Source organism: Crocodylus porosus, unplaced genomic scaffold, assembly GCF_001723895.1.
Source record: "Crocodylus porosus isolate Cpor-Errol unplaced genomic scaffold, CroPor_comp1, whole genome shotgun sequence".
Taxonomy (NCBI): domain Eukaryota; kingdom Metazoa; phylum Chordata; order Crocodylia; family Crocodylidae; genus Crocodylus; species Crocodylus porosus.
Window position 1 is genome coordinate 15,717,702 of NW_017728921.1, and position 23,539 is coordinate 15,741,240.

The 23,539-nt window shown below is 48.4% G+C and overlaps 1 protein-coding gene across 1 annotated transcript in view; it reads right to left on the minus strand.

Annotated features, from left to right (window-relative positions):
• Positions 1 to 201: 201 nt before the first annotated feature.
• LOC109312802 (thyroid adenoma-associated protein homolog) overlaps positions 202 to 23,539 on the minus strand; it is a 34,106-nt gene continuing 10,768 nt past the window's right edge. Inside the window, exons 11-30 of the mRNA XM_019539095.1 lie at positions 21,679 to 22,387; positions 21,161 to 21,313; positions 19,608 to 19,717; positions 18,862 to 19,022; positions 17,924 to 18,090; positions 16,829 to 17,014; positions 15,823 to 15,971; positions 13,955 to 14,098; positions 11,981 to 12,085; positions 11,163 to 11,363; positions 10,585 to 10,735; positions 9,865 to 10,111; positions 9,262 to 9,498; positions 8,462 to 8,687; positions 7,328 to 7,534; positions 6,697 to 6,935; positions 5,967 to 6,149; positions 4,912 to 5,178; positions 2,373 to 2,578; positions 202 to 1,535 (exon numbers count right to left, since the gene is read on the minus strand). Of these exons, the coding sequence (XP_019394640.1) occupies positions 1,276 to 1,535; positions 2,373 to 2,578; positions 4,912 to 5,178; positions 5,967 to 6,149; positions 6,697 to 6,935; positions 7,328 to 7,534; positions 8,462 to 8,687; positions 9,262 to 9,498; positions 9,865 to 10,111; positions 10,585 to 10,735; positions 11,163 to 11,363; positions 11,981 to 12,085; positions 13,955 to 14,098; positions 15,823 to 15,971; positions 16,829 to 17,014; positions 17,924 to 18,090; positions 18,862 to 19,022; positions 19,608 to 19,717; positions 21,161 to 21,313; positions 21,679 to 22,387 (4,308 nt within the window). The 3' untranslated portion in view covers positions 202 to 1,275. The remainder of the gene's footprint in view (positions 1,536 to 2,372; positions 2,579 to 4,911; positions 5,179 to 5,966; positions 6,150 to 6,696; positions 6,936 to 7,327; positions 7,535 to 8,461; positions 8,688 to 9,261; positions 9,499 to 9,864; positions 10,112 to 10,584; positions 10,736 to 11,162; positions 11,364 to 11,980; positions 12,086 to 13,954; positions 14,099 to 15,822; positions 15,972 to 16,828; positions 17,015 to 17,923; positions 18,091 to 18,861; positions 19,023 to 19,607; positions 19,718 to 21,160; positions 21,314 to 21,678; positions 22,388 to 23,539) is intronic.

The following is a 23,539-nucleotide window of genomic DNA, read 5'->3' on the forward strand; positions in this document are numbered from 1 at the left end:
ATGAGTTCACTGTAAAGGTGAGAAGTGTTGGAGCCCTGCAGTTCTCACTGGAAATTAGCCTAAAATTTACATTCAGTTAGAAATTCTGACACTTCAAAGCTCAATAAATGTTATTTTTAAAAGACTTTGAGAAAAACATTTATCTGCCATGTCTGTTGCCTTAAAATGTAAATCAATGCATAAAACAATAGCACTGATGGGTCAACTTCTGCAGCAGGTATTTACTTTTCTGTAGTATCTGTATTTCAATAAAAGCTGTCGGTGAAGCTAGGATTCCTTTGCTTTCCACAAAGTGGGAAGCAAAGGAAAGCTGTTGGAGGCTTTGCTGAGTACAAGTAGTAAAATATCTACTATCCTGTGTGTATGTAACTCTGGAGAAGGGGCTGTACTGGGGAGGCACATGCTGCACAAGATGAAGTCTCTGGTACCAGAAGGTCATTGCTTCAGCAGTTTGGACTAGACTATGAGAACTGAGTAAAGGAAGCTGAAACTAAGAATGTGTCTGGACCCTGGGAGATCAGAGGGCATTTGCTAACTTACTGAAACCCTTTTAAAACAGAAAGCCCACAGAACGCTTTATAATAGTGAAGAAAATATGAGCCCGACTGGGATTCTTTATGCATGATAAAATCCATGGCAGCTAGAGTTTATTACATTATTCAGTGGCTCCTTATAACAGGAGACAAATTCCTGGTTAAAAACTGTAAGTTCAGAAACTTAAAAAAAGTAAGTTCAGCTGAGTAGATGGATCAGAGCTGGAAATGACCGTGTCCCTTGGGGAGTACCTTGCTTTATTCTCATGAAAACAGAAGGCAGCCTGTGTGGGAGTTTGGGGAGCACCGAGGAGGCACTTGGAGCTCTTTATGAAGAGCAGGAATACAGGCTCAGGCCGACACCTTACTAAAATTTTGTACTGTTGGGAGATCTTTATAAGGTTGCTCCTAATGAAGAACTGAAAACTGTCACATCCTGGTCTGATGCAAGGAACACGGGGCTGATAAAAGAAGTCTGATCTGGGATACCTTTAAGATAAGGAGAAGGTAAAATTATTCCAGATAGTAGGCCCTCAAAGCACTACCCTTTCCTGCCTGTTGAACTGGGGTTACCTGAGTTATGTCAGTTAATTAACCACTCTGGCTGGCTACCAGCAGAGGACAGAGCAGAGATCCAGCAGTGTCTCAGAACAGACACACGGTACAGCACCCACACAGCACTCTGCACTTCCGCTAAGGCTCTTGGTGACACAGCACAGCACTGTCCTGTCACAAAGGACTATCAGAAAGCCCTGGCATCTGTTGCCCCATGGAGTAAGGTGGAAGTAGGAGCCATTCCCTGCTGAGCCAGGAGTTGCTCTATCAGCACAAGCTCCTGCCTTAGCTCCTGGGAAGAGCAGCTGATCTCGGAAGCGCTGGCGTTGGTCTGTTCCAGAGTCTCCAGAGCACGAGCCAGCAGCCTTGCGTTCACCAGCAGCACGGTGGTGGCAGTATGCACCTTGGCACATGCCAGTGCCTTCATGTGCAGTGGTGTAATGGCATCTACAACACAGGGAGCAGGAAAAAAACACAACATTAATCAGTTACCTGTGCACATCAGTCACTTGTGAGGACAAATGGGATGACAAACATCCCCATCCTACAGCCCTGTTTCTCTCCTGCAATCTGCTAACTGACAAACCTAATTCATGCGTCAACAGTGAAAGCAGAGAGAGCTGCTGTATCAGAAGCTGAACTACCAATGAGAAACCTACAAAGCAGGACAAGGAGTAACTCTAAATTCCCCCAATAGACCACTAGCTTTGTTCAAGGACAGGTGACTCTTAAAGAACCACCATCACCCAGATGTGATTTGGTGCTTAAGCCTGTCCTATACTGCTTGGTATGTTTAGTGTCTTCATTTACAAAACTCTCCAGTATATAAGATGGAGCCTGGCAGCTCCACTGGCTGTTTGCCTCTGTGTACCCAGGGATACATCGGGCGCAGCCAGATAGCTCTAGGACTCAGACTCTACTGCATGTTTCCTGGCTGATGGCAGAGAACTGATTATGGAGGTAACAGTAGGGGGATTTTGAGATGCAATTCCCAAGTAACCAAAGCCTCCAAGCCCATATATCCTTGAAAGCATTGTTCATGGCCTGTTAACAAGATGCAGCTGAACTCTGGAAAGCTTGGTCAGAAACCAGTTTGTGTTCTGCTTACTCCATCTTTTAGAGCTATAATTCCACCACTAGAGAACTGAAAGGACTGGTGCATCATGTATGCCCTGCGTATAATGGAGCCTGTATGTTTTGAATGGATGTTGCATACGTGCTGTGGGCTACCTGCCAGCCCACTGTGGAAAGGGAATTAGATGCTCTGCCAGTGTAGCTACATACCTTGGCTCCACCAGTGCTTGCACTGCTGCAAATTGTGTAAGATACCAGGACCAGTGGCTCTCAGCCAGTGTAACACAGACTCCCAAAGCTGGGTGCATGTGGACACACCGTCTAGCATTTGGAGGAGGAAGGGGAGCAGTATTCGGGATAAGACAGCTGGCTCTGCAAAAACATTTGGTTCATCCTCCTTATACAGACTGATGACTCTGAAAGAGAAGCCAGATCCCATGGTGAACCTTGTGTGGGGTCTGATCCATCTGTTCCTTTCTCCACCATACACACAGAAGCTACTGTTGAATTTCACAATGACCTGTTGATGTGATACTGAGGCAGTGGGGGCTGTATAACCAGACAAACACTATGTGGGGATTTTCACATATATGACTAAACCCCACAAGACCGTGGACCTCTTGCATTTATTGTATTTCCCAGTCCTGCTGCTGCTTCAATTCCTTATGGCATTGAAAGACTAGAGGCCTACTTTTTAGGAGGATGAGTCCCTCCTACTGCTTGAAGATGCTGCTAACAACACAGAGCACTTGTAGAGCAAGTTGTCACAACCCTATACCATCATCAGGTCGGGATTCAGAACAGCTCCCTTGGGAGAGACTTGTGTTCAAAGCCATGATGATCAAATGTAGGTGCAAGGTGCTGAGGAAGCACAGCCAGCAGTGAAGTCCTGGGAGTTGGGTATTCAGCCTCTTGAAAGAAACTTTGGACATGGTGCTCAAAAATGGACCTTGGCTGCCTGACCTCTGGCATCTGCGTTTGAGAATCATGGTCAAAGCGACTTGCCTGAGGATTGCTTATTCAAACTGTGGCAAAAGAGGAATCAGGTTTGGCTCCTAGCCCTGGCCCCTCTTCTCTTGCTTGGTCTAAATCCCACTTGGAAATTTTTATCAAGGACTTGACCTAAGGTGATCAGTCTTTTTGCAGCGCCTATTTTTGCATCTGCTCTTAGCAAAGCAATTCTTCCTTGAAACCTCTAAAATACCAACTGAAATGGTTTTTCGCCTGGGGATAGAGAAAACCACACTGTATTTGTTCTCTTCAGAGACAATGGCTCCTGGGAGGAGACTGAGTACCTCCATATTGGAATTGCTAGTGCACAGGGAACTAGTGATCATGTTTTTAAGCTGGATATCAGAGACTGGTCATTTGGTCTCTCTGATAAAGCTTTTCTGATTTTCCTTGCATCTTGGAGACACATGCTTCTTGGTCCTTATCTACGTAACAGTTGCTTTGTGATGCACTGCTGGCATAGCTAATGATGGGCAGATTGCTCCAGCATATGGGTTTACTACTGTTGCACCGAACCATCATAGAAGCATTCTTATGTCTAGAGCCAATATGGGGGGGACATGGCTGGGAAAAATCAGGCATGCTCAAGGCTTCCTTTGCCATAGCAATCCCCAGTGTCTGTATCAGCCCCTTGAAGCTATTAAGACAGAGAAAGTTGGAACAGCTACTCTGTTATATACTGAGAGTTTGGACCAGAGTGAAGTGAATCTAGGATAGGAGAAGCACAAAGATGCATTTCCTTTTCAGTTATTTTGTATCCTTCTTGGCCACAACAGTAGGGAGGGAAAGCCTGCAGCAAGACCTGGATAGGTTGCAGGGGTGGGCTAACAAAAACAGGATGTGTTTCAATAGTGACAAGTGCAGGGTGCTGCTCTTGGGCAGTAGTAACCAGCAGCACACTTATAAGATAGGAAACGCCCTTCTTGAGAGCACAGAGGCAGAAAGGGATCTTGGAGTCGTTATTGACTCCAAGATGAACATGGGCCGACAACGCGAGGTCACGGTTGGCAGGGCTAACCGGACCTTGTCCTGCATCCACAGGTGCATCTCGAGCAGAAGCAAGGAGGTGATCCTCCCCCTCTACGCAACACTGGTCAGGCCGCAGCTGGAGTACTGGGTCCAGTTCTGGGCGCCCCACTTCAGGAGGGATGTGGACAACGTGGAGAGGGTCCAGAGGAGGCCACTCGCATGATCTGGGGACAACAGGGCAGACCCTATAACGAGAGACTGCGGGAGCTGAACCTGTTCAGCCTTCACAAGAGAAGGCCGGGGGGGGCCCTGGTGACCATCTCTAAACTCACTGGGGGGGGCCAGAAGGGTTTGGGAGAGGCCTTGTTTCCCCGAGTGCCCCCTGGTATAACAAGGAATAACGGCCCCAAGTTGTTGGAGAGTAAAGATTTAGATTAGGCATCTGTAAAAACGACTTCACTGTCATGGTGGCTAGCATCTGGAACCAACTTCCAAGGGAAGTGGTGCTGGCTCCTACCCTGGGGGTCTTTAAGAAGAAGCTTGATGCCTACCTGGCTGGAGTCATTTGAGCCCAGTTTTTCTACTGCCCAGGCAGGGGGCCGGACTTGAAGATCTACCAGGTCCTTCCAACCCCACTTCTATGATTCTATGAACACAGAACTTCAGGCACATGGACTGTGTGTGTGATGCACTGCATGTGCATGTGCATGATCCTATGCACATGCATGCATCTGACCTTATCAACAATTTTATGATCATAGCTACTCACTTCTTGGCCTCCAGCTCTTTCAAAATGCTGCTGAGATCTACTTGGGGGAGATGGCACAGCAAAACATCAAAGGTTTTTTGGTGACCCCCAAACTTTTCCAGGAGAAGCTGTAGCAGGCACGTGAGCCCTCTGTTACCCTGGATGAAGACACAACTCTCTTGAGGTGATGTTCCTGAGACCTGCTGAACATAGCTGGCAAAGACTGCAGCTTCCCGCCTTACTTCCTGAACCTCATCCTGTAGCAGGTAAATGCCCACATCTATCAGCCTGAGTGGAAAAAGAAAGCAAATGGCATTCCACAGTGCAGGGACTATGCATTCTTAAGCCATATAAATACAATGCTGGGGGATAAATTGTTTTTTTCACTGTGAAGAATTAACAGGAAAGTCCTGCTGAACCATTTAGAGGGTCTTTTTTTTTTTCCTGCTTCTGGGAGGCCTTGCAGTGCGTTGTGTGTTTACCTACACAAAAGCCACAGGCTCTGTCTACAAGAGTTTATATTCAAAAGAAATAAAGGAAACAGCTGCATAGTAGGGAAAGGCAGATACAAGAGTGGTCAGGGGGGTAACTGGCCACCTCTGGAGATTGTTTAATAAAGATGCTATCTTTGCCTTTTCATCTGAGGACATGCTGTATTCCTGTAACCTTGCCACCACTGTCACTCCGGCCAAAGCACCCACAACAAATTATTTTGAGTATTTCTATACAGATGCCATGAAAGAGTTTGTTAGCGTCTTGTTTTGTGACACAAATCAACAGAAATGTTTCAGAAATTTTTATTCAAATCCCAACAGGTAATTTTGTTTGAATTTAACCTTTCCTACACTGTGTACAACTGGCTATGGTGAGGGTAGAGAACACAGGAAGCCATTCATGTGAAACTGAGTAGGACATTTTCATTGCCCAAGCTGAGAAATGCAGAGAGGAAATGTGGGGTACTCAGAGGGAAAAGGAAGTTAGAGTTTTTTGGGTGTTAACAGTAGTCCAGGAAAGGGGCTGATGGCAAGGAAAGCCTGATGTACGTGCCAGTGGGATAAGTGGTATCGGCTACATACCGCACAGCCACTGATGTAAGAGATGGGCAAAAGCCTTCCAGGGCATTCTGCACCATATCAGCTCCTGCTAGCTTGAGAGATCTTGCTGCTCCCAGTCTCAGCACCTCACAAGAAACAGATTTACTGTATTGCTCAAGTATTAGGCACCATCGCTCCAGCAGGGAATCATCCTTGGGTTTGGAACTGTCACAGAACAGAGAAAGAAGGAAGGTTCAAGGTCAGATTTAGGTCATTTATTCTATCCAACTCATCTTTTCCCTCTGGCTATGTACTAGTGAAGCTGTTGTCAGTCCCTTGGCACTGGAGCAAAACAAAAGACTGCCAAAGTGAATAAAAGAATGAAGGATGAGGAAAACTTTAGTACAACAAAGAGGATGGAAACAATGTCCTTGTTTTCACTGTTTTTAACCCTCCTGTTTTGGTGAAGATGGTAAATTAGTATCAGCCCCATCATCATGCAGCCCAGAATGCTAATGCTTGTTCCAGTCAAGCAGGTAGAGTTGGGATGGCTCAAATCGCCAAAAAAACTCAAGCAAGAGAGTAGAACTGCAAACCCGGTAACAGTACAATAACCTCCAGGATAAAAGCATAAAGGAAACAGCAAGAAGTATTTGCTCCCATAAGGGCTCTGTGCTGCCCCTCCTAAACCCTGTGGCAAAACTTCTATTGCCTTCAGGCCATTGGGCTGCTTCAGTGAAAAGGCTGATAAGAGTCCTGAGAATCTACTTACCCCAGGACAAAGAGCAAGCTAGCCACGCACAATGCCTGGAAGATGAGATCTGGCCCAGAAGAGCCTGCTTCCGCCATAGACAACAGGACACCAACACATGCTGATGTAGACCCCAACAGTTTATGGGAAACAACCTGGGTCCGAGATGTAGGACTTCTGTGAAGATGCATCAAAGCCTCCAGATATGACTTCAGGACCTCTCTGTTCCTTGTATTTTGCAGTGCTGACCATAAGTTGTCCTAATTAAGAAAGGGAAGGAAGGTGCAGGCTTAACCTCCAGAGAAAAAAGGGGTCAGACCTTCCCACTGAAAAAGCCAGTAAAACTCAAGAGTTGGGAGAAGACATTTTTCTTTCTTTTAACGAAAATAAATAAACAGCTAAACAGGAGCCTAGGAGGAGCAGTGGATTAATGCTCTAGCCACTCAGCTCTGGAGACATGGTATCAAAGTCCCATCAAAGTAAGACTAGAAAGCACCACAGGTGATGGTGCTTTAGGAACCTCTAACTAGACGAGTACGTCAAAATTCAGGATGCCCAATCTGTCCCTCAATGTAAGGATCCATTTACATTAACACTGAGCAGGGCTTGTAGGTCCGCTCTGACTTAAGGCCTAAAGCAACGCCTCACTTACCAGTAATGTTTGCCGGAGAGCCTTTTCCAACTCCTTGCACCTTTCTTCTTCCCTTTCAACCACCCAGGTCAAGATGGCTAATTGTACATCAGCATCCGATTCTTGAAGGAGTGAGCAGACTGCGCCAACTCTCTCAGTGCCAGCCAGTCTTGCTGCCTCGCTGCAGAGGAAGCAGGCGATAACTTGATGGAACACAGCAGAGCCGATCTGGCAGAAAAGCAGAACAGCCATTCACATGCTCTGAATGAAGGTCCCAGATCCCCAGAATGGGGGAGGATCCCACTGGTATTGACTAGCTCTGAGTATCCTACCTCTGTGCTTGCTCAGGTAATAAAAGCACTAAATGAAATAACTGCACCAAGTCATCATTTCTGTAACCTTGGTGCAAACTTTTTATTTAAAAGCATTTCTAACATCAATATGTTAAGCCTCAAAACAGCACAGGAAGGTGGACAGGCACTGTTCTGATTGTACAGATAGGAAAAGTGAGACCGAGAAAACTTGCACAAAGAGCTGGGAACAAAACACAGGAGATCCTCCAAAGTGCTGGCTGGGATGATCTAGTTGGGGATGGTCCTCCTCTGAGCAGGGAGTTGGACTAGATGACCTCTTAAGGTCCCTTGCAACCCTCATCTTCTATGATCCTCTCTGATTCCTGGACAGTTCTCTTTCCCAACAGATCATGCTCTGACCCCCTGAGTTTGAGAGTGATGATGACAACCCATTCCTCTGCTTTAATCCACACCCAACAAAGAGTTTCCAGTGGTCAATGATTCCCCTGACAGTTGGACTCTGTGCTAGGAACTTATTCTTGTTGTACTGTATGATTCTGATGATAAGCTGAAGTCTTTCCCCCAAAACAAATACAGATTGCACTCTACTTAAACACAGGGTCAGCCTATTAGCAGGTCTCAAATAATCCGCCTAATTTGTGACACTCTCACAGAAACGTTTGAACATGTTGACATCTGAAGGGTGGGGAGCTGCTTTTTCTAAAATGGAGCCTGAAAATGTGGGGTCAACTTATATGCAGGGCTGGTTTGTAATTGGAACATGATAGTGTATTTCTCATGCTTGACATATTTCTGTGTTTCCACTCAGTCACAACAAGTATATCCTCAGGAAAGACAATACCTGGACATCAGAAGATCCTGCTTTCTGCCCAGGCCTGAGGCTGCCCAGTTCACTGGTCACAATCCTTTGGATATGCTCTACAAAACTCTGGGTGCAGGTTTCCACCAGAAGGGAGATTACTTGGAGGTAGGCAGAGCGAATCAGGGGGCACCGCTGTGCAGGGGTGACCATCCAGACGTGACCTTCTATCTGCTGAGCAATGGAAAGCCTGGCATCTCTTGACAAACTGTAAGGAAGTGGCAGAACTTAGCAGATGCCAACAACAATGGTTACTGTTCAACAATTAAATGACTAAGATGTAGGTGTGTTGGCTTGCCTCTCCCTGCAGACCTATGCCTTACAACCTCTTGGGAGGGAGGAGGGCATTGCCTTAACTATTCAGCCTGTCTTGCCTGAGTCAGGCATGTTGTTAATGGTTTCTTTTCCCTTGTTTCTTGGGTATGTGATACAAACCTTCTACCTACCCTTGCACTCAGCTAGAACATGTCATCAGCATACAGGTTCCTGCACTGTCTACTCTGTAGCACACTTCAAACGTGATCTGCTTTAAATAAATATCCATGTGCACCGTTTCCCAAAATGCTGGATTGCCACAAGCAATGGAAGGGAGTCACCAGCTGAGCTGCAAGTCTGCCTGGCTGGCAAGTACTGCTTTGATGTGAATTTCAATGTTACACTGGCCATCTCCATACTAGGCCCTCCACACTATTAGCCTGGCTTTGGAGTCAGCATCACAAGGCTCATCCTACAGCCAAGGGAACTGGAGGTTGTAAAGGAAAGACAAATGGAAACTCACTCACCAGTTCATGGCCAAAGCCTGAGCCAGCACAGCCCTGATCTGGAGGAGCTGCCCATGGAGGGCATTGTGAGATAAGATGCTTCCTGGCTTATTCAAGTCACCAGCCAACCGCAGCAGGATGCTCCCGTATTCAGAGGCAGGGACAACAGGAACCAAAGCCTTGGCTGCCATGGCTCGCACAGCATAGATAGGGTTTCCCGCAAGCTGAAGCAGGGGCTCCAGAAAACAGGTAGAGATGCTGCAGAGTAAAGGCATAGCAGGACACAAGATTAGGCCCCTGCTGGTTATTTTCCCCACTGGATGGAGTTTAAATTAAGAACTAGGAAAGGAATCTCTTTATTCCTGGGCTCTACTCCTCTGTATTGGCTGGGTTAGGACAGTGTCTCCCTGACGTGTGGCTGTACTTGCTGACGATTCTCATCCTGTGTCACCATGTCATAAGCCTACAGAAGGCAGCACCCTTCCCTGTTGCTGAAGAAAGCCTCTCCAAGCCACTAGCTCCAGATGTTAACTTCACTCTGGACACAGCAGTGACCCCAGTTTGCCAAACATGTGCCTGACCCCTGTCTCCCTGGAAAGGTGGCCCTATCCCCATATTCTCTACCTGTCCAAGGCATCTGCACCAGGCTGGAGTTTTGCCAGGAGCGTGAGGATAGCATGGAGAGAGGGGCAGAGGCGAAGCCTCCCTTCCTTGGGCTCTCTTTCCATCTCCAGAGCAGACTGCAGTTCCCCCAGCAAGATGTCTTTCAGCTGGGGGTAGTGGCTGAAGAATGCCTGAGGGCTCACCCCATCCTGGGGGCGGCTATCGTCCCGACTCCGCTTCTGACCCAGCATTCGAGTGGTGAGGGCACCTGAAAGACAATGAGCAGAAGAGGCTCAGAAACTGTGTTGGGGGCTCTCTGCAAAGAAACTCTGAAAAGGTTTCATCCATTCTGCTGAGCAGTAAAGATCCTCTGATGTGTTGGCTTGTGTCCCTGTCCAGTACCTCACACTTCTCCAGCTGTGCCACCCTCCACCCCAGACGTGGCTGCATATGAAGGACGCTGTGTGTATTAGGACACTGAGACAAGTCATGAAGCTTAGAACTCGCCCAAAGGTTGGCTCTGGATTATGCACTTGGCAAACTGTGACACTCATCCCCACCCCCACCCAACCCTATCATCACCCTAATTTCTCACATGCTTTTCTTGCTCACTCTCCAGTTAGTTTCTGAGAAGATCCTAAAGGGCAGACAGGAGCCAAGGTATGGCTGCCACAGGGGTTCACTGATTATGAGGAGATGCATGCGGGCGCACAGTGTATAGTTTACAAACATGTTACTCACTGAAGAGCTGGATGGCTGCATTTCTCATGGCCCAACAAGGAGAGCCCAGTGCCTTCAGGAACAGACTCATCATAGGTGTGACGTATTGCAGCAGTGCGTTTCCCAAGCCAGAGCCGCGCACCAGGGTTTGCAGCACATGCAGTGCAGAGACCTGCAGACAAGAGCCATCGTCTCAGGGCTGCAAAGCAGCTTTCCCTGGAAAGGTTCTCAGCATACTACAGACAGCTGCATGGGTCCGTTGTGGGCCAGGACAGTGAAGCAACAAAGACAAGAAGGTACTTTTGGGCAGCAAGAGGAAGGCAGCCTTTGGTTTAAACTAAAAGGGAAAGGGAGGCGGGTGTCTCAGTGTGGCCAACAGCCCTACTCTTGTAAGAAGCATTGGGACACTTACTGTGCACAAGAGGCCTGTATTCTGCTTTTGAAAAGAATACTACAAGCAGTACAATGACCCCATCCCCATACAGTTCATCACAGGTCAGCAAGATGCCTACTTCATCAGCAGCATCGTTACCTAAGCCACCAGGCTGGCTATCATAGCTGAAGCAGGGCTCTCCTGCTGAATCTGTGAGCTTTTTCACCTGAGACAGGTCCAGGGTCTGGTCCCAGTTCTGGGGAAGAGGCGTGTTGGCCAGCACCAGCAGAGTCTGAATGCAGTGAGCTAGCAGAGGCCGTGACCTGGTGGAGTCCTCCCCAGTGAGGATGCATAGAAAGAGCATGGGGAAGCCAGCTGCTCGGCGAGTAATGGAGCTGCTCCTGGGGCCACTGAGTAAATCCAAACCCTGAGAAACAAAGCCAGGTGTCAGCACCAGAAATTGCGTGTGATTCAGAGAGTGAGTGACATGAAGAGGTCAGAATGTGAGTGAAGTTTGGGAGTTCCCAGTTCCTAACCCTGTGTTTAAGGGCACCAGATACTTGCTAGTGGCCTGTCTGCCCCATGACCAGGGCAGAACTCCTGGGCTCAACAGGGCCAGGAAGGGTGGGGGCAGGGCAAGGTCTCTGGGCACTGTCTGGAGGCTGAGTTGGGGAAAGGCAGCAAGAAAGGTGCCAGGGATTCTCAGAACTTTGTCTGGGTACACAAGGCCCAAGCAAGGGATTTGGGAAATACAGCTGTTGTCTCTGATGCTTTAATGTGCACCCTTTATGCCTCTCTAAAATGGGTCATGGGGTGTATGGCCTGAGACCCATACTACTCTAACATAAACTTAAAATTGATTAAAATGTCAACTATTCTAATGGTTCCTTCCTCTGTGTCTGAACAGTGCTGGGACAAGAGGCCCTAATCACGACTGAAGTATTTGGATGGTTTGGGGATTGTAAGAATTATACCCAATACACGAGTCCAGAACCAGTCGCATCCTTTGGCTGAATTCCCAAGAGCAGAAAATAGCTGTGGTACCTGTGCTAGTATTGTGCCTGGGATGGCTTGCAGCTCTGCATCAGGATGGTTCAGCAACGCTGCACAGAACTTGGTGAATCCCATGCTGCAGCCTTCAACAGCTCCCTAGGACAGAACAACACCTGTAATACCTTTTGCATGCAAAGGTTGCTCCAACTGGCAATGAAACAACCCTCCCAAGGGCCCCAGAAAGCACACATTTTATTTTCAGATGGGAAGACAGAGGCAGACGCATATAAAAACACAGTCAAAGTTACAGCAGATGTTGGTGTCAGAGCCAGACGTAAAGGGATGGAGGCCCCCCTGAGCCACAGCTCCAAGCTTAAATCAAGCATGCTGGCTTGTATGATGACCCACTGAAGTGGAGGGTCATCAGAGAAATGAAAAGCTCTCTGTGGGTGCAGCTAATTCCCAACACGTGGGATCAGGTAAGCCAACTAAACCATTCAGCTATCTCAAATGAGGAATCATCAGTAACCCCCTAATCTCAGGGACACCAGACCTTTCAAAGAATTTCTAAGAGTCGTCAGGTAGAGACTAACTACACTATGTGCATCTGAAGTGGTTTAATGCAATATGTCTCAGAGGATGACTGACGAAGTCCTGATAGCTGTCTCTTAGCTGAAGTAATCAACTATATCCATTAAAGAGATTCAGGTTGGCTGCTTGGACAAAAGGAAGGTGGGGCGGTAAAAGACAGAAGTGTACACAGTTTTAATTATTGCTCAAAGGGAGACATCACCCGTTTGCCTTGGCCAAGGGTTGGTAGGGACAAGGTAGTAAAAACCCTTCCAGAGTAGCTTGCTATTGAAGGCTTTCATTTATGGGGTATGTGTTCATGACCTGCACTTAGATGGAAAAATTCCATGCACTGCTACAGGCTTGGGACTGACTGGCTAAACAGCAGCTTTGCAGAAAAGGACCTAGGAGTTGCAGTGGACAATAAGCTGGATATGAGTCAACAGTGCGTCCTTGTTTCTAAGAAGGCTAACGGCATACTGGGCTACATTAGTAGGAGCAGGGGCAATGCGTAGGGGGTGCACCCCCTGCAAAAAGTCGCCGCTGACACTATTGGTCGCACCTCTGGGTGGTTGCTGCTTGCCACCCGACCTCTGACACTGCTGGCAGCATCTGTGGGTGGTCTGCAATTGCTGCTGGTCACCGCTGCTGGCGGCGCCTGGGGGTGGTCACCAACCCCTGGTCGGCACTCACCATCTCCCCCCAGCCCCACCCACCGCCAGTGCTGGCGGTGTCTGTAGGAGTTCCCCTGCTTACTGCCGCAGGGCTCCTGCTGCCGCCAGCACAGCTGTGGCCCCCCAGCTGCCGGGGGCACTCTCCGTTCATGGGTAGGAGCATTGCCAGCAGATCGAGGGAAGCGATTCTTCCCTTCTACTTGGCGCTGGTGAGGCCACATCTGACGTACTGCGTCCAGTTGCGGGCCCCCTGCTACAGAAAGGATGTGGACAAATTGGAGACAGCCCAGCGGAGGGCAACACAAATGGTGAGCGGGCTGGGGGACATGACTTGTGAAGAGAGGCTGAGGAAACTGGGCTTATTTAGTCTGCAAAAGAGAAGACTGAGAGGGGACTTAATAGCAGCCTTCAGCTACCTGAAGGGCGGTTCCAAAGTGGATGGAGCTGCACTGTTCTCAGTGGTGGCAGACAACAGAACGAGAAGCAACGGTCTCAAGTTGCAGCGATGGAAGTTTAGGCTGGATATTGCGAGAAACATTCTCACAAGGGGGGTGTGAAGCAGTGGAACGGGTCACCGGGGGAGGTGGCCGAGTCTCCATCTGTGGAGGTTTCTAAGGCCCGGCTGAACAAAGCCCTGGCTGGAACGATGTAGCTGGGGATGGTCCTGCTTTGAGCAGGGGTTTGGACTAGACGTGACCTCCTGAGGTCCCTTCAATCCTAATTTGCCATTATTCTCTAACCTAGTCTATCCTTAGCCCTCCGGGGAGGGAGCTGTTCTTACCCAGTGCCGGCACTTCAGCAGGATTTCCTGAAACAGGTTAGCTGTCATCTTCAGGATGGGAAGTGTCAGGAGCAGCTCAGGCCCAGCAGTTGGTGCCAGAGGCAGAAACTTCTCAGCAAGGCCTCCCAAAAGTAGCCCGATTTCCTGAGAGTGAAAGCAACACATGTCGAGAGTGAAAGAGCAACTCAGCCTGAGGGGTATGATCCTTCCTCTTTGGTGCTGGTGATGTACTTGGTATGTTCAATTTGCTCCAAGAGCCTTGTTGCACTGCCAAGTTCATTAAGTCGGAAAAGGAAATGATGACGGGCAGAAATGAAGGAGCATTTCAGCAGCAGCAAGATCAGGACCTGCATTACAAACTGATGTGTGAATATCTAGGAACCAAATAGCTTCCACACAGACAGAAAGCAACATGTCTCTATCAGTCGCACAGGGACAGGGCAAGATCTGAGGGGCACTGGACTGCCAACGCAAGTCTGTCAAGTTATTCATTAACTCTAAAGAGAAACAGATGAGAATAGCCCTTTTGCAGGCAAGAATGAGGAAACCTATTCCATGCCCTGAAGAGCTGGTTTAAACCATGCACAAAAGAAAAAGAGAGGGGGAAATGGATAGAGCAAAGCCACCTGGCATGCACAGATAAGCAAAAGAGAACAATTAAGGGCTGGTGCCAAAAGACATGAATTGTCATGAGGGCCCTAAAGAAGAAGCCAGAGGGTGGGTAGGATACAGCTCTTTGCTGGCAGAAGCACGCTGCTCAAAAGGGTGCAAAACTCTCTCCTGCTTTTCCAAACTTGCCAGTCAGAGAAATGCTCATGCTCAGCCTGGGCCCCATGTCATTCAGCGAGTAGCTCAAGCAACGGGAAGCACCACAGCCAGCGTGGGAATGTGCTGACCCACACAGGGAAATGATCAGTTAGCAAACCTTTCCCTGTGGGGAGGGTCAGCATTTGTGCAGGTGAAAGCTGTTGTTCTGCCAGTGTCTTGTGACAGTCCAACTTGGAGAGCTCCACAACCTCCTCTGAGCACAGCCATTATGAGTTTATGATGCAGTTAAGTAGTTACACACAGGCTTTTGAGCATTAGATGCAAACCTGCTGTGGTACAGATACATATACTGAACAGTACACTGCTACAAAGGCTCTATGGGGCTGTACTGGATCAGGCACCAGCATGAATTGCTTGTAATAATTGTCTTCTTTTAAAGACAACAGTCCTGAGTGTCTGTCTGGGAAAGGTCATGTTCCCCATCTAGGGGTTGCAAGAAAAATCAACAAGCCTTGGGCTTTGATGCTGCAAGGTGAGGGCTAATAGGGAGGCACCTAAAATGGCTGGACCCAATTAGCTTCATAGGAAACCAGCCCAGAGGGTTTAAAAGGAGACAGCAGGCAGGCAGTGTCTCCTGGAGAGCTGTTGGAGGCATTAGGTGAGTGAGATGTGGCTAAATCAGTTGTGTGTTTGTTTGGACTTGCACTTAACCCTGATAGAAAACTTGATGCTTTTTGTCTAGCTATAACTTGAAGGCAGATGCAGCTGTAGCCTGCTTGCAGGCAGCCACAAGGGGGCTTTTTGTTGACCTTGCCCCCCAGGATGAGGAGCTTTGGCACTGGGAGTAAGGGAAGCTACAGTGGGTATCCTCTCTTGAAAGCATGCTGCCTTGGCTGTCCTGTGAGGCTGATGGCTCAGTTTGCACAATTAATCTTACAGCTAGGTCAAACAAAAGGAAAACACATGTACTGGGGAGGAGTTCATGCTCTGCTTACTGTCCCAGGTTCCCAAAGATGTTCCCTCTAGAAAAAGGTCTTTGAAGATGCTTGTTTGTTCTCCTGCTCTCTGCTTGCTTCAGATCACTTACAGGACCTTCTCACCTTCACTGAGACCCAACAGCATGTCAGGATAAGGCTGTGCTCCTCTGACAGCAGAACTGAGTCCTCTTCTCCCTCCTGCTCCTGGCCTTTCCCCATCATGATAAGGGAGCCAATAGCATTTCCCATGTCTGCAAATGAGGGAGCAGCAGCTGCAAAAGAAGGCAGAGGTATTTTAGCCAGGGTTGGGATATGTGGGGAGACAGCAGTGTCTGTCAGGGTTATGAAATCCAAGTGAAGGGAGTTGAGAAGTGGCTTTAAGAAATGCATAGTTATCGGGGGGGGGTGGGGAAGAGGTCTCGCTGAAACCGCTGGGAGCAGAATGAAGCCAGTGATGTTCTGATCTGTATGTGTACTGAACACCTCAACTCAGTGCAAACATCTATGGTTCAGACCCATATTCCCATCCAGACCATGGCCGCTGTCTTCCCACCTACGCTTTCCTGCCCAGTAAATGCAATCAATGCTGTGTTTAAAGACAAATATCAACATCTTCTTCTCTCCTTAAAAGGGGCTCTATCCCTTTCCCTGACATTTTTGTTCTCCTCATGCTTCTTCACCTTGATTCCCAGCTGCATGCATGTGTGCTTTCTTGTCACTGGATTGCTGTATCCCTTGCATCCCTGGAGACGGTGCTTTGTCCCCACTCTGCTCAACTAACTGGAGAGTGCCTTGTTCCAGTCTTAGGCAAGCCTCCCCTACCCGATTCCTTGGGCCATTCTGGTTGACTCCTGGGAAGCAGGAGTCTCTACTGCTGACAGTCAGCTGGAAACCAGAGCAAGCAGCCAGTTTTTACAAGCCTCTAGTCAGCTGCTTATTGCAAAGAGCCAGGTGGGTTGTGAAGGCAGCTGGGATTAGGGGAGAATCTATGAGCAGCCACAACTTTATAATCCAGTTTTTAAGAGTCCTTGGCATGTGGGATGGAGGCATCTGTATGACACAATGCTCCTGCAATGTTTGGAGATGTAGACTGTTGTCTGCTAAAGGCTTCCTCCTTGAGTCACCTCACCTTGCTGGCTGGCGCTGGGCCCCTGCCTGCCTTGTAGCACCCCAATGAGGAAGGCACCGATGTCTCTCAGCGTCATCACCAAACTGCCAAGGAGCTCCTGCCAGCTCTGCCTGCGCTGTCCCTCCAACATGGAGACGGCCACCTCTGGTACCTCGAGCAGACACCTCCTTAGGGCTGCGACTGGTCCTACAGTAACAATGCCTAGTTACCACAGTGTTGAGCTACCTGGGGTGTTCTCACCTATAGGATACTGTTAATAAGGCAGGCTAGTGACAACAGTGGAAGCTAGCTGCAGCCTGTAGTGGGGAAACAGGGTCCTTGGATGATACATGTATACTATTTACTGTACCTCAAGTATTTCATATAAAGGTAGAAAGTCAAGGTTCCTGTTCCAGAAATGTTAAATCTAAGAATATTAGAGGTTTATAACCTGTGACTGGGATGAAAAAATGTGGAGAAACTACTGTTTCTGGGGAATTTCTGGCATGGAAAATATTAGTTATCACTTAATTTCTTGGCTAAGTTTTTTGGTGAATGCTAGAGCTTGGCAAATGCGCTGAGATGACTTGCGCTTTCTGTCGAGCACCCCTGCTTTCCCTTCCATGACAAACTAGACCTTTCTGTTTCAATCTATGGATCTGTACTATGCTTAGTCTCAAATACTTGGGCTTTGTGTTCAGTGTGTGGTGTAAGCAGGGCTGCCCCAAACTGCAGCTGATACAAAAAGGTGACGTGATGTGCCAAAGACCACTGACTATGTGGGTGTCCTATTTCAGATTAGAGCTAGGGCAGGGGGGGTTTTTTTTGGGTTTTTTATGATTCCACTTCTACCCTTACAACCCAACTTCTGGTCAGCTCATGACCTTGCTGCTTGAACCCATCTGCAGTGACTCATTTCCCACTGGGCCCGTGTCCCCCAAGTTTAGGGGGCCCGTGCTGGGGGAGGGAACGTCTGTCCAGTGCTCAGCCCTGTTTCTGGCTGCATGATTTTTTTGAACTACTGACAATACAAACAACATATGGCTGAAAGGCTCACTGGGGATGGGAGGGGTGTGGGAGCTGTGTTTCTCTCCTCTTTGAAGTCTTGGGACGCACCATGCATTGGTTTAGTGCTTGCTGCCTGCAACAGGTCTTGACAAGCCAGGGTGTAGTGAGCTTGCAGCAGGAGGAGGAGATGTTGAGTGAAGCACAGGCCTTGGCACTGCAGGGTTGATGCTATTTTTGCCTCTGGGAATAAACTCTTCAGGATGACGCTGTCTGACCTGGAGAGAGAGAGAGAGAGGCAGGTGATGCTCTCATTACAGACCAGTCCCAAAGGGAATCCCTGGCCTCACAGCCCACTGACTAGTCCTCCATCCCAAAGTCACAGGCCTTGCAGCTTGTTGCTACATATAGCACCATTAACTTCAATCTTTATGCAGCTACTTCAGACCAAAGGCCACTGTTACCTGGCACCACCTAACCTGCACTATAAATACTGCCTCTTAAAATATGGGTATCTGTTCGCCATAGAGGTATTTTCAGGAACCAAAAGGATGCTCTTGGGTAGTGCTATCTCCTGCTTTTCTTTCTCTCCCTAGGATATCAGCTTTAATGCTTAAATTCTTGAGTCTAAGGCAAATGCCCCTGTCATTCAAAAAAGAAACAAGAACAATGGGTTTGATTAGGGAACCCAGGGCATGTTGAGGTGCTGAGAGTGAACTTGAGCACTTGTTTTGCTTTGGGCAATAGTGGGCAAGAATGATGCTTCACAGACTATATTTAGCATGAGCATCTATCTTCTTTGAGTGTAGCAACAAGCACAGAATTAAGCACAAGTTGGGCTGGTTATGTCCTGTCAAATCCTGAGAACAGGGAAGGCACTTGAAGTTCACTGGTGACTTCAGACTTGTGGGAATCAAAGAACAGCTAAGCCAGTCATGGGGAAACTGGATAGGCAGACACATGGCTAGCTCTTTAACTCCTCTGCTCTACCCTCCCCAATCCCAAGCTAAGTTTCTTCTGGGTTAAATGAGAGTTTTGTTAGTCCATACTTCTGGAGAATGGTTTTCATCAACACTGCTCCTGCTTCTGCCTCCTGTACCCTGGGGCTGCTCAAGCCTTCTTGGGCACACTCAAACAGAGCCACAGCAATAGATTCTGGGAAAACTGGAGGAAAGTAGCGGATGAGCAGGTCCGATGCCAATTCTCTTATCTGCCAAGAGAAGAGAGATGGGATGTAGATGAGGAGGAAGATCTTCACTGCCCACTTAAGCCCCACTTATTCCTGGAAGTACGTATGCACTCCATTGTTGTCTTGTTGCCCTGCAGTGATGTGGTGGGGAAGGAAGCCCCATGTAGATTAGTGAGGTATGAAGTGAACAGCAAGTCAAGCAACTTCTGGACTGCATTGAGCCCTCAAACAGGATCACCTGAGTAGATGCACCTGCTCTTCATCCTTGGGGATGCTGTGGGACAGGGTGGCTCTAGCTGACTTTGTGCATGAGATGCTAAGTAGGAATGTAGAAGGAATTGGTCTTGAAGGCTACTCTCCTCCAGCACTGTGGCAGGGAACAGGATTGTTTAAACACAGGCTACCAATAGCAGCTGGGGCACTGCCACAGAAGCAAGAACAGCAGGCAGCTAGTCCAGGCCCTGCTTCCTGAGGAGTTCAGCAGAGACGGTACCCAAGCCATTCTGAACCCAAATCTCTCCTTTTAGTCAAGCTGCTTTTGAGTACCTATTTCTACCTGCCCTCACTTGAGGAATGTGGAAATGCTGGGGACAGGAGGCTGCTTACCTCATTTGTGCTGTCCTGCAAACAGCTCAGCAATGCCAACAAGTTCCTCTGGGAGAAAAAGTCCCAGCATCCCCTCTGCCTGGACCAGTTCAGCAGCAGGGTCATGTTTTCTGTACAGACAGAACAACAAGATGTAAAGGTGCATACACGAAGCTTTCTCTGGGCTCCGGTGCTCTACATGACGGGGGCAAGGAACAAAGGAAGCTAGTCCCATGTTTCAGGAAAAGCTTCTGGCTTGTTCTGTCAGTCTCCGGGAAAGAGGGGGTCCTCACAGCCCAAAGTCTGATCTCGGGTAGAATTCAGCTGGGCAACAACACAGCCAAATACAAACCTTCTAGGAAATTTTGACGACTCTAGTGTAGGGTGGCAAGGTGTGCGAAGAATATTCCCAGTGAGAGGTTGTTGGGAATATTCCCAATGTGGACTGTTAAGACCCAAACATGCTCCTTTAAACTTCTGCTAAGAAGCAAATCTCCAATCCAAGGTGACTGGCCCAGGCCCTGCTTAAGTGAGAGGCAAAGCTGGTACAGTATTCAGCTTGGCTAAAAGCCTTTTTGACTAACATCAGAGCAAAGCAAGAAATAAGGGGCACAAAAATCGGAATCAAACAATCATACTCTTCCTTGGAAAAAAGCCACAGTTCCTCATGGCTGGAAATGGTGCTACAAGAAGCTAAAGGTCAAAGGCCTTCAGCTGGCTAGGAAATGGTAATAATTCCTCAAGGCAAGTCCCTTGAAGTGTGAGATTTGCCATGCTCAGAGGTTTGGCTTTAATGCGACTATCTAGCCCTAACTCTGGGCCTTGTTCTTGAAGGTAAACCTGGTCATGCCTCACCTGACCAGGCATATTCACTTGCACTCTTTAAAAGCTGCATAAAGGGTTCAGTACATGTTTGTGAAGTAGTAAGCTCTGGCTCCAGTGGGAATTGATAGCACTTGGCATCTGGCTGCCCACTGGTAACCACAGGACACTGGACAAGCTTGACCCTAAGAACTAATATGCAGGTGAGGGAAGATGAGCCACTACAGAGATGCTATCTAACTAAAAGGTGCTCCTGTGTCAGGGAGTGAGGCAACGAAGTTTCCAATTCAGGTTTAGTTTCCAGCAACAGCGCATCGTCGGTGCTCAGAGACAACATTCACTTCTACTTCCCCTACACAGTTAACTCGGCCTGGGTCTAGCTGCAAACTAGTTTCTATCAGCTGAGCTTTTGGGTGGCTGAAGACTTTAGGCTTCACCAATCATTCTTGTTATGGAGAGAACCTCCTGGATCCTCCCCCCACCCAGTGGTTCATTGATAGCACTCTAATTTTGGAAGGCCAAAATAAGTAGACAGAAGTTCAGTTAATAAAAACAGCTGAAGGTCTGCATTATCTCTGGGCAACACTCCTCTGGAACGACCCTAATATGATTCGCACAGAATACTGCATATGGTGAGGTCACTATGTAGTGGCATTTTAATTTGGGCAAATGCTGATCACTGGTTCTTGAAGTCCCAGGGCAGGCCCCTCTGGGCCAAATGGGGCTGCAGCAGACAATGCACTATTACTCACGAGGAGGCTGCCCCTTCTTTTTCTCAGGGCTCCAGGTATCGGTGCAGGTCTCCAGCACAGCTGCCAGGAGGAGCAGGGCAGTTTTCTTCCTCTGGTAATTTGACCCTGGGGTCAGAAAGGAAACGCTGAGCTGCAGCAGCCATTCCACAAAATCTGCAAGTGGAAAGATAACGCTGGGTTACTTGGGAGCAGCTTCAAGGAGGGAGGAAGGGTGGGGGCACTGGATCCTCCAAGAATGAAGGTGCTCTGAAGAGATCTGCAACAGCAGGATGGCTGTGGCATTGGGGGCAGGGGGCTGATTCCAGCTTTCGCTGAAAGTGGGTCCCCTCAGTATATGTAGGTTCCAGCCCAGACGCCTCACTGAGGAGGGTGTTAGATGGTGGCTTGTGTGGGGAGGCAGGGAAACTAGTTGTGGCAGACCCCGAGGTGGGAGGAGATGAATAATAAATGGGAACAGGAGCAAGATTCATAAAGTATGAAGCAAAGTGCTGAAAGTGGCTGGCTTGCAGCCTCCTCACCCACTGCTTGGGCAAGTGGCCTTTCTGGATCCGCCTCTGCTGATTTCTTAGCTGCTTTGTGCATCTTGCCACGCAGCTGGGAGAGACAGCTGTCTCTCAGCCTGACCAGAGCCTTTTTAACTGAGGCCTGAAACAGCTGCCGGAAAGAGGACGAGTCACAGTTCAAGTTCAGCGGCAAGAATTCTTTCAGGAGACGGATTTCCATTTCGGACAAGGCCTGATTGGTCCTGGGGCTGCCGCACAGGAGGCTCAGCGCTGCCAGGCGAACGTTCTCCTCTCCAGAGTGCAAGCAGCAGGACAATCTTTTCACAGTCTCGCTATCAGATGGTAAGACCCCAGTGATGTTTTTCCGAACATTCAGAAGAGTGACCCAGGCCCGGAGCTGAGCAGTGTCCCCGCTGCTGAAGGCCTCTGCGAGCAACGGATACGAAGAAGGGAACAGCCGCAAAGTCCAGACAAGAAGGTAACTGGAAGCATTGCTCTGAAGGATGGAGACAGGGGAGCTCAAGGCACTGGACAGTGTTGGCAGCCAGTGCAGTGCCCACTTCTGAGCCAGGTCCTCCTCTGTGACCTGTTCCTTTCCCTTGGCCCACTCCTTGTGCTGCTGTTGCAAAATAGCCTTGTACACCTCTGAGGCAGCAGGGCACAGGTGGTTAGTAGAAAGGCAGTTCAGAAGGTGCTGGGGAAGATCCTTATAGGTATCTAGAACCTAGAAAAATCATTGCAAATTTACTAGCCTCATTTGCTTTGGGAACTCTCCTCATGCATGTAAGAAACAGACACAGCTTTATTCACCAACCTAGCAGCTAAAGTAGATGCTGCATTAGAATAATGGCATACTAACAAGGAAAGAGTGATCCCAGAACAGGTGACAACTCCTGATTAACACAAGCAGTGGGCAGTGCTTGGCTCCACAGTAACAGGTGCCTCTTACAGACAAGGGCAGGATTCAATTCCTCTGCCAAGTAGTAAAAGACAAACTTGTCTTCCCCCAAGCTACAGGCTGCAATGGCTCAATTGTTCTGTTCTCTGAAAAACTAGTCGTTCTCAGTGTGGTGGGAGTTCGGGTGATAGTTGGAGAGCTAACCTGAATCTCCTGATTTTTACCACATCAGAGAGGGTGAGAATACATCCAAAGTCGGACTGGGTTAAAAATCGAGACCAGACAAACTGCAAATAGTCTGCTCACCTCTTGGATTTTGCTAGCTGCCAAGAAACAACAGGCATGCCTGCCGTAATTGGAGGCATGACCGCAGTACAGAGATGCACACCTGTGGCTAGCTTTACCTTAGCCATTTACAAGAGAAGTGAAGACAATAGATGTCAGCAAGCCCTGAGTTTATATTCAGGTTACTAACAAAATTGATCCAGGTGCCCAAACTAGGTTGACTAATGCCAGCATGGGCGTGCCTACCCCTCTAGCATCAACCCCTCTGACTGCAGTTGGGCATACCCAAGGGCTGGGTTTTGCTCTGGAGGAAGTGTATGCTTACTGTGTGAACTCTGAATTGATGTGCAACTTGGCATCCAGAATAGCAGGCTGGTGGTGGAAGGAATGAGGGGTTAGCACCTCATGATGGATCTCAGCAGCAGTGATGATACAGCTGGACTTTAGCCAACTGGATATACACAGCAATATCACAGAGGGGAAGTAAGAAAAGCACAAGCCCCTAACATGTGAACCAAAGGAAGTTCTCCATATTCCATCTGCAAGGGTGCACATGCTAGTAAACAGATTGATTCCCATGTCTCCCTTTCCCTCCCAGGGTCACTAAGGAAACTTGTTACCCAAGCACAAGCTCTTTTCCTCCTCTTGGAGGAGGATATGCACCAATAAGCCCTTCAAGTCTTTAAGCAGTGA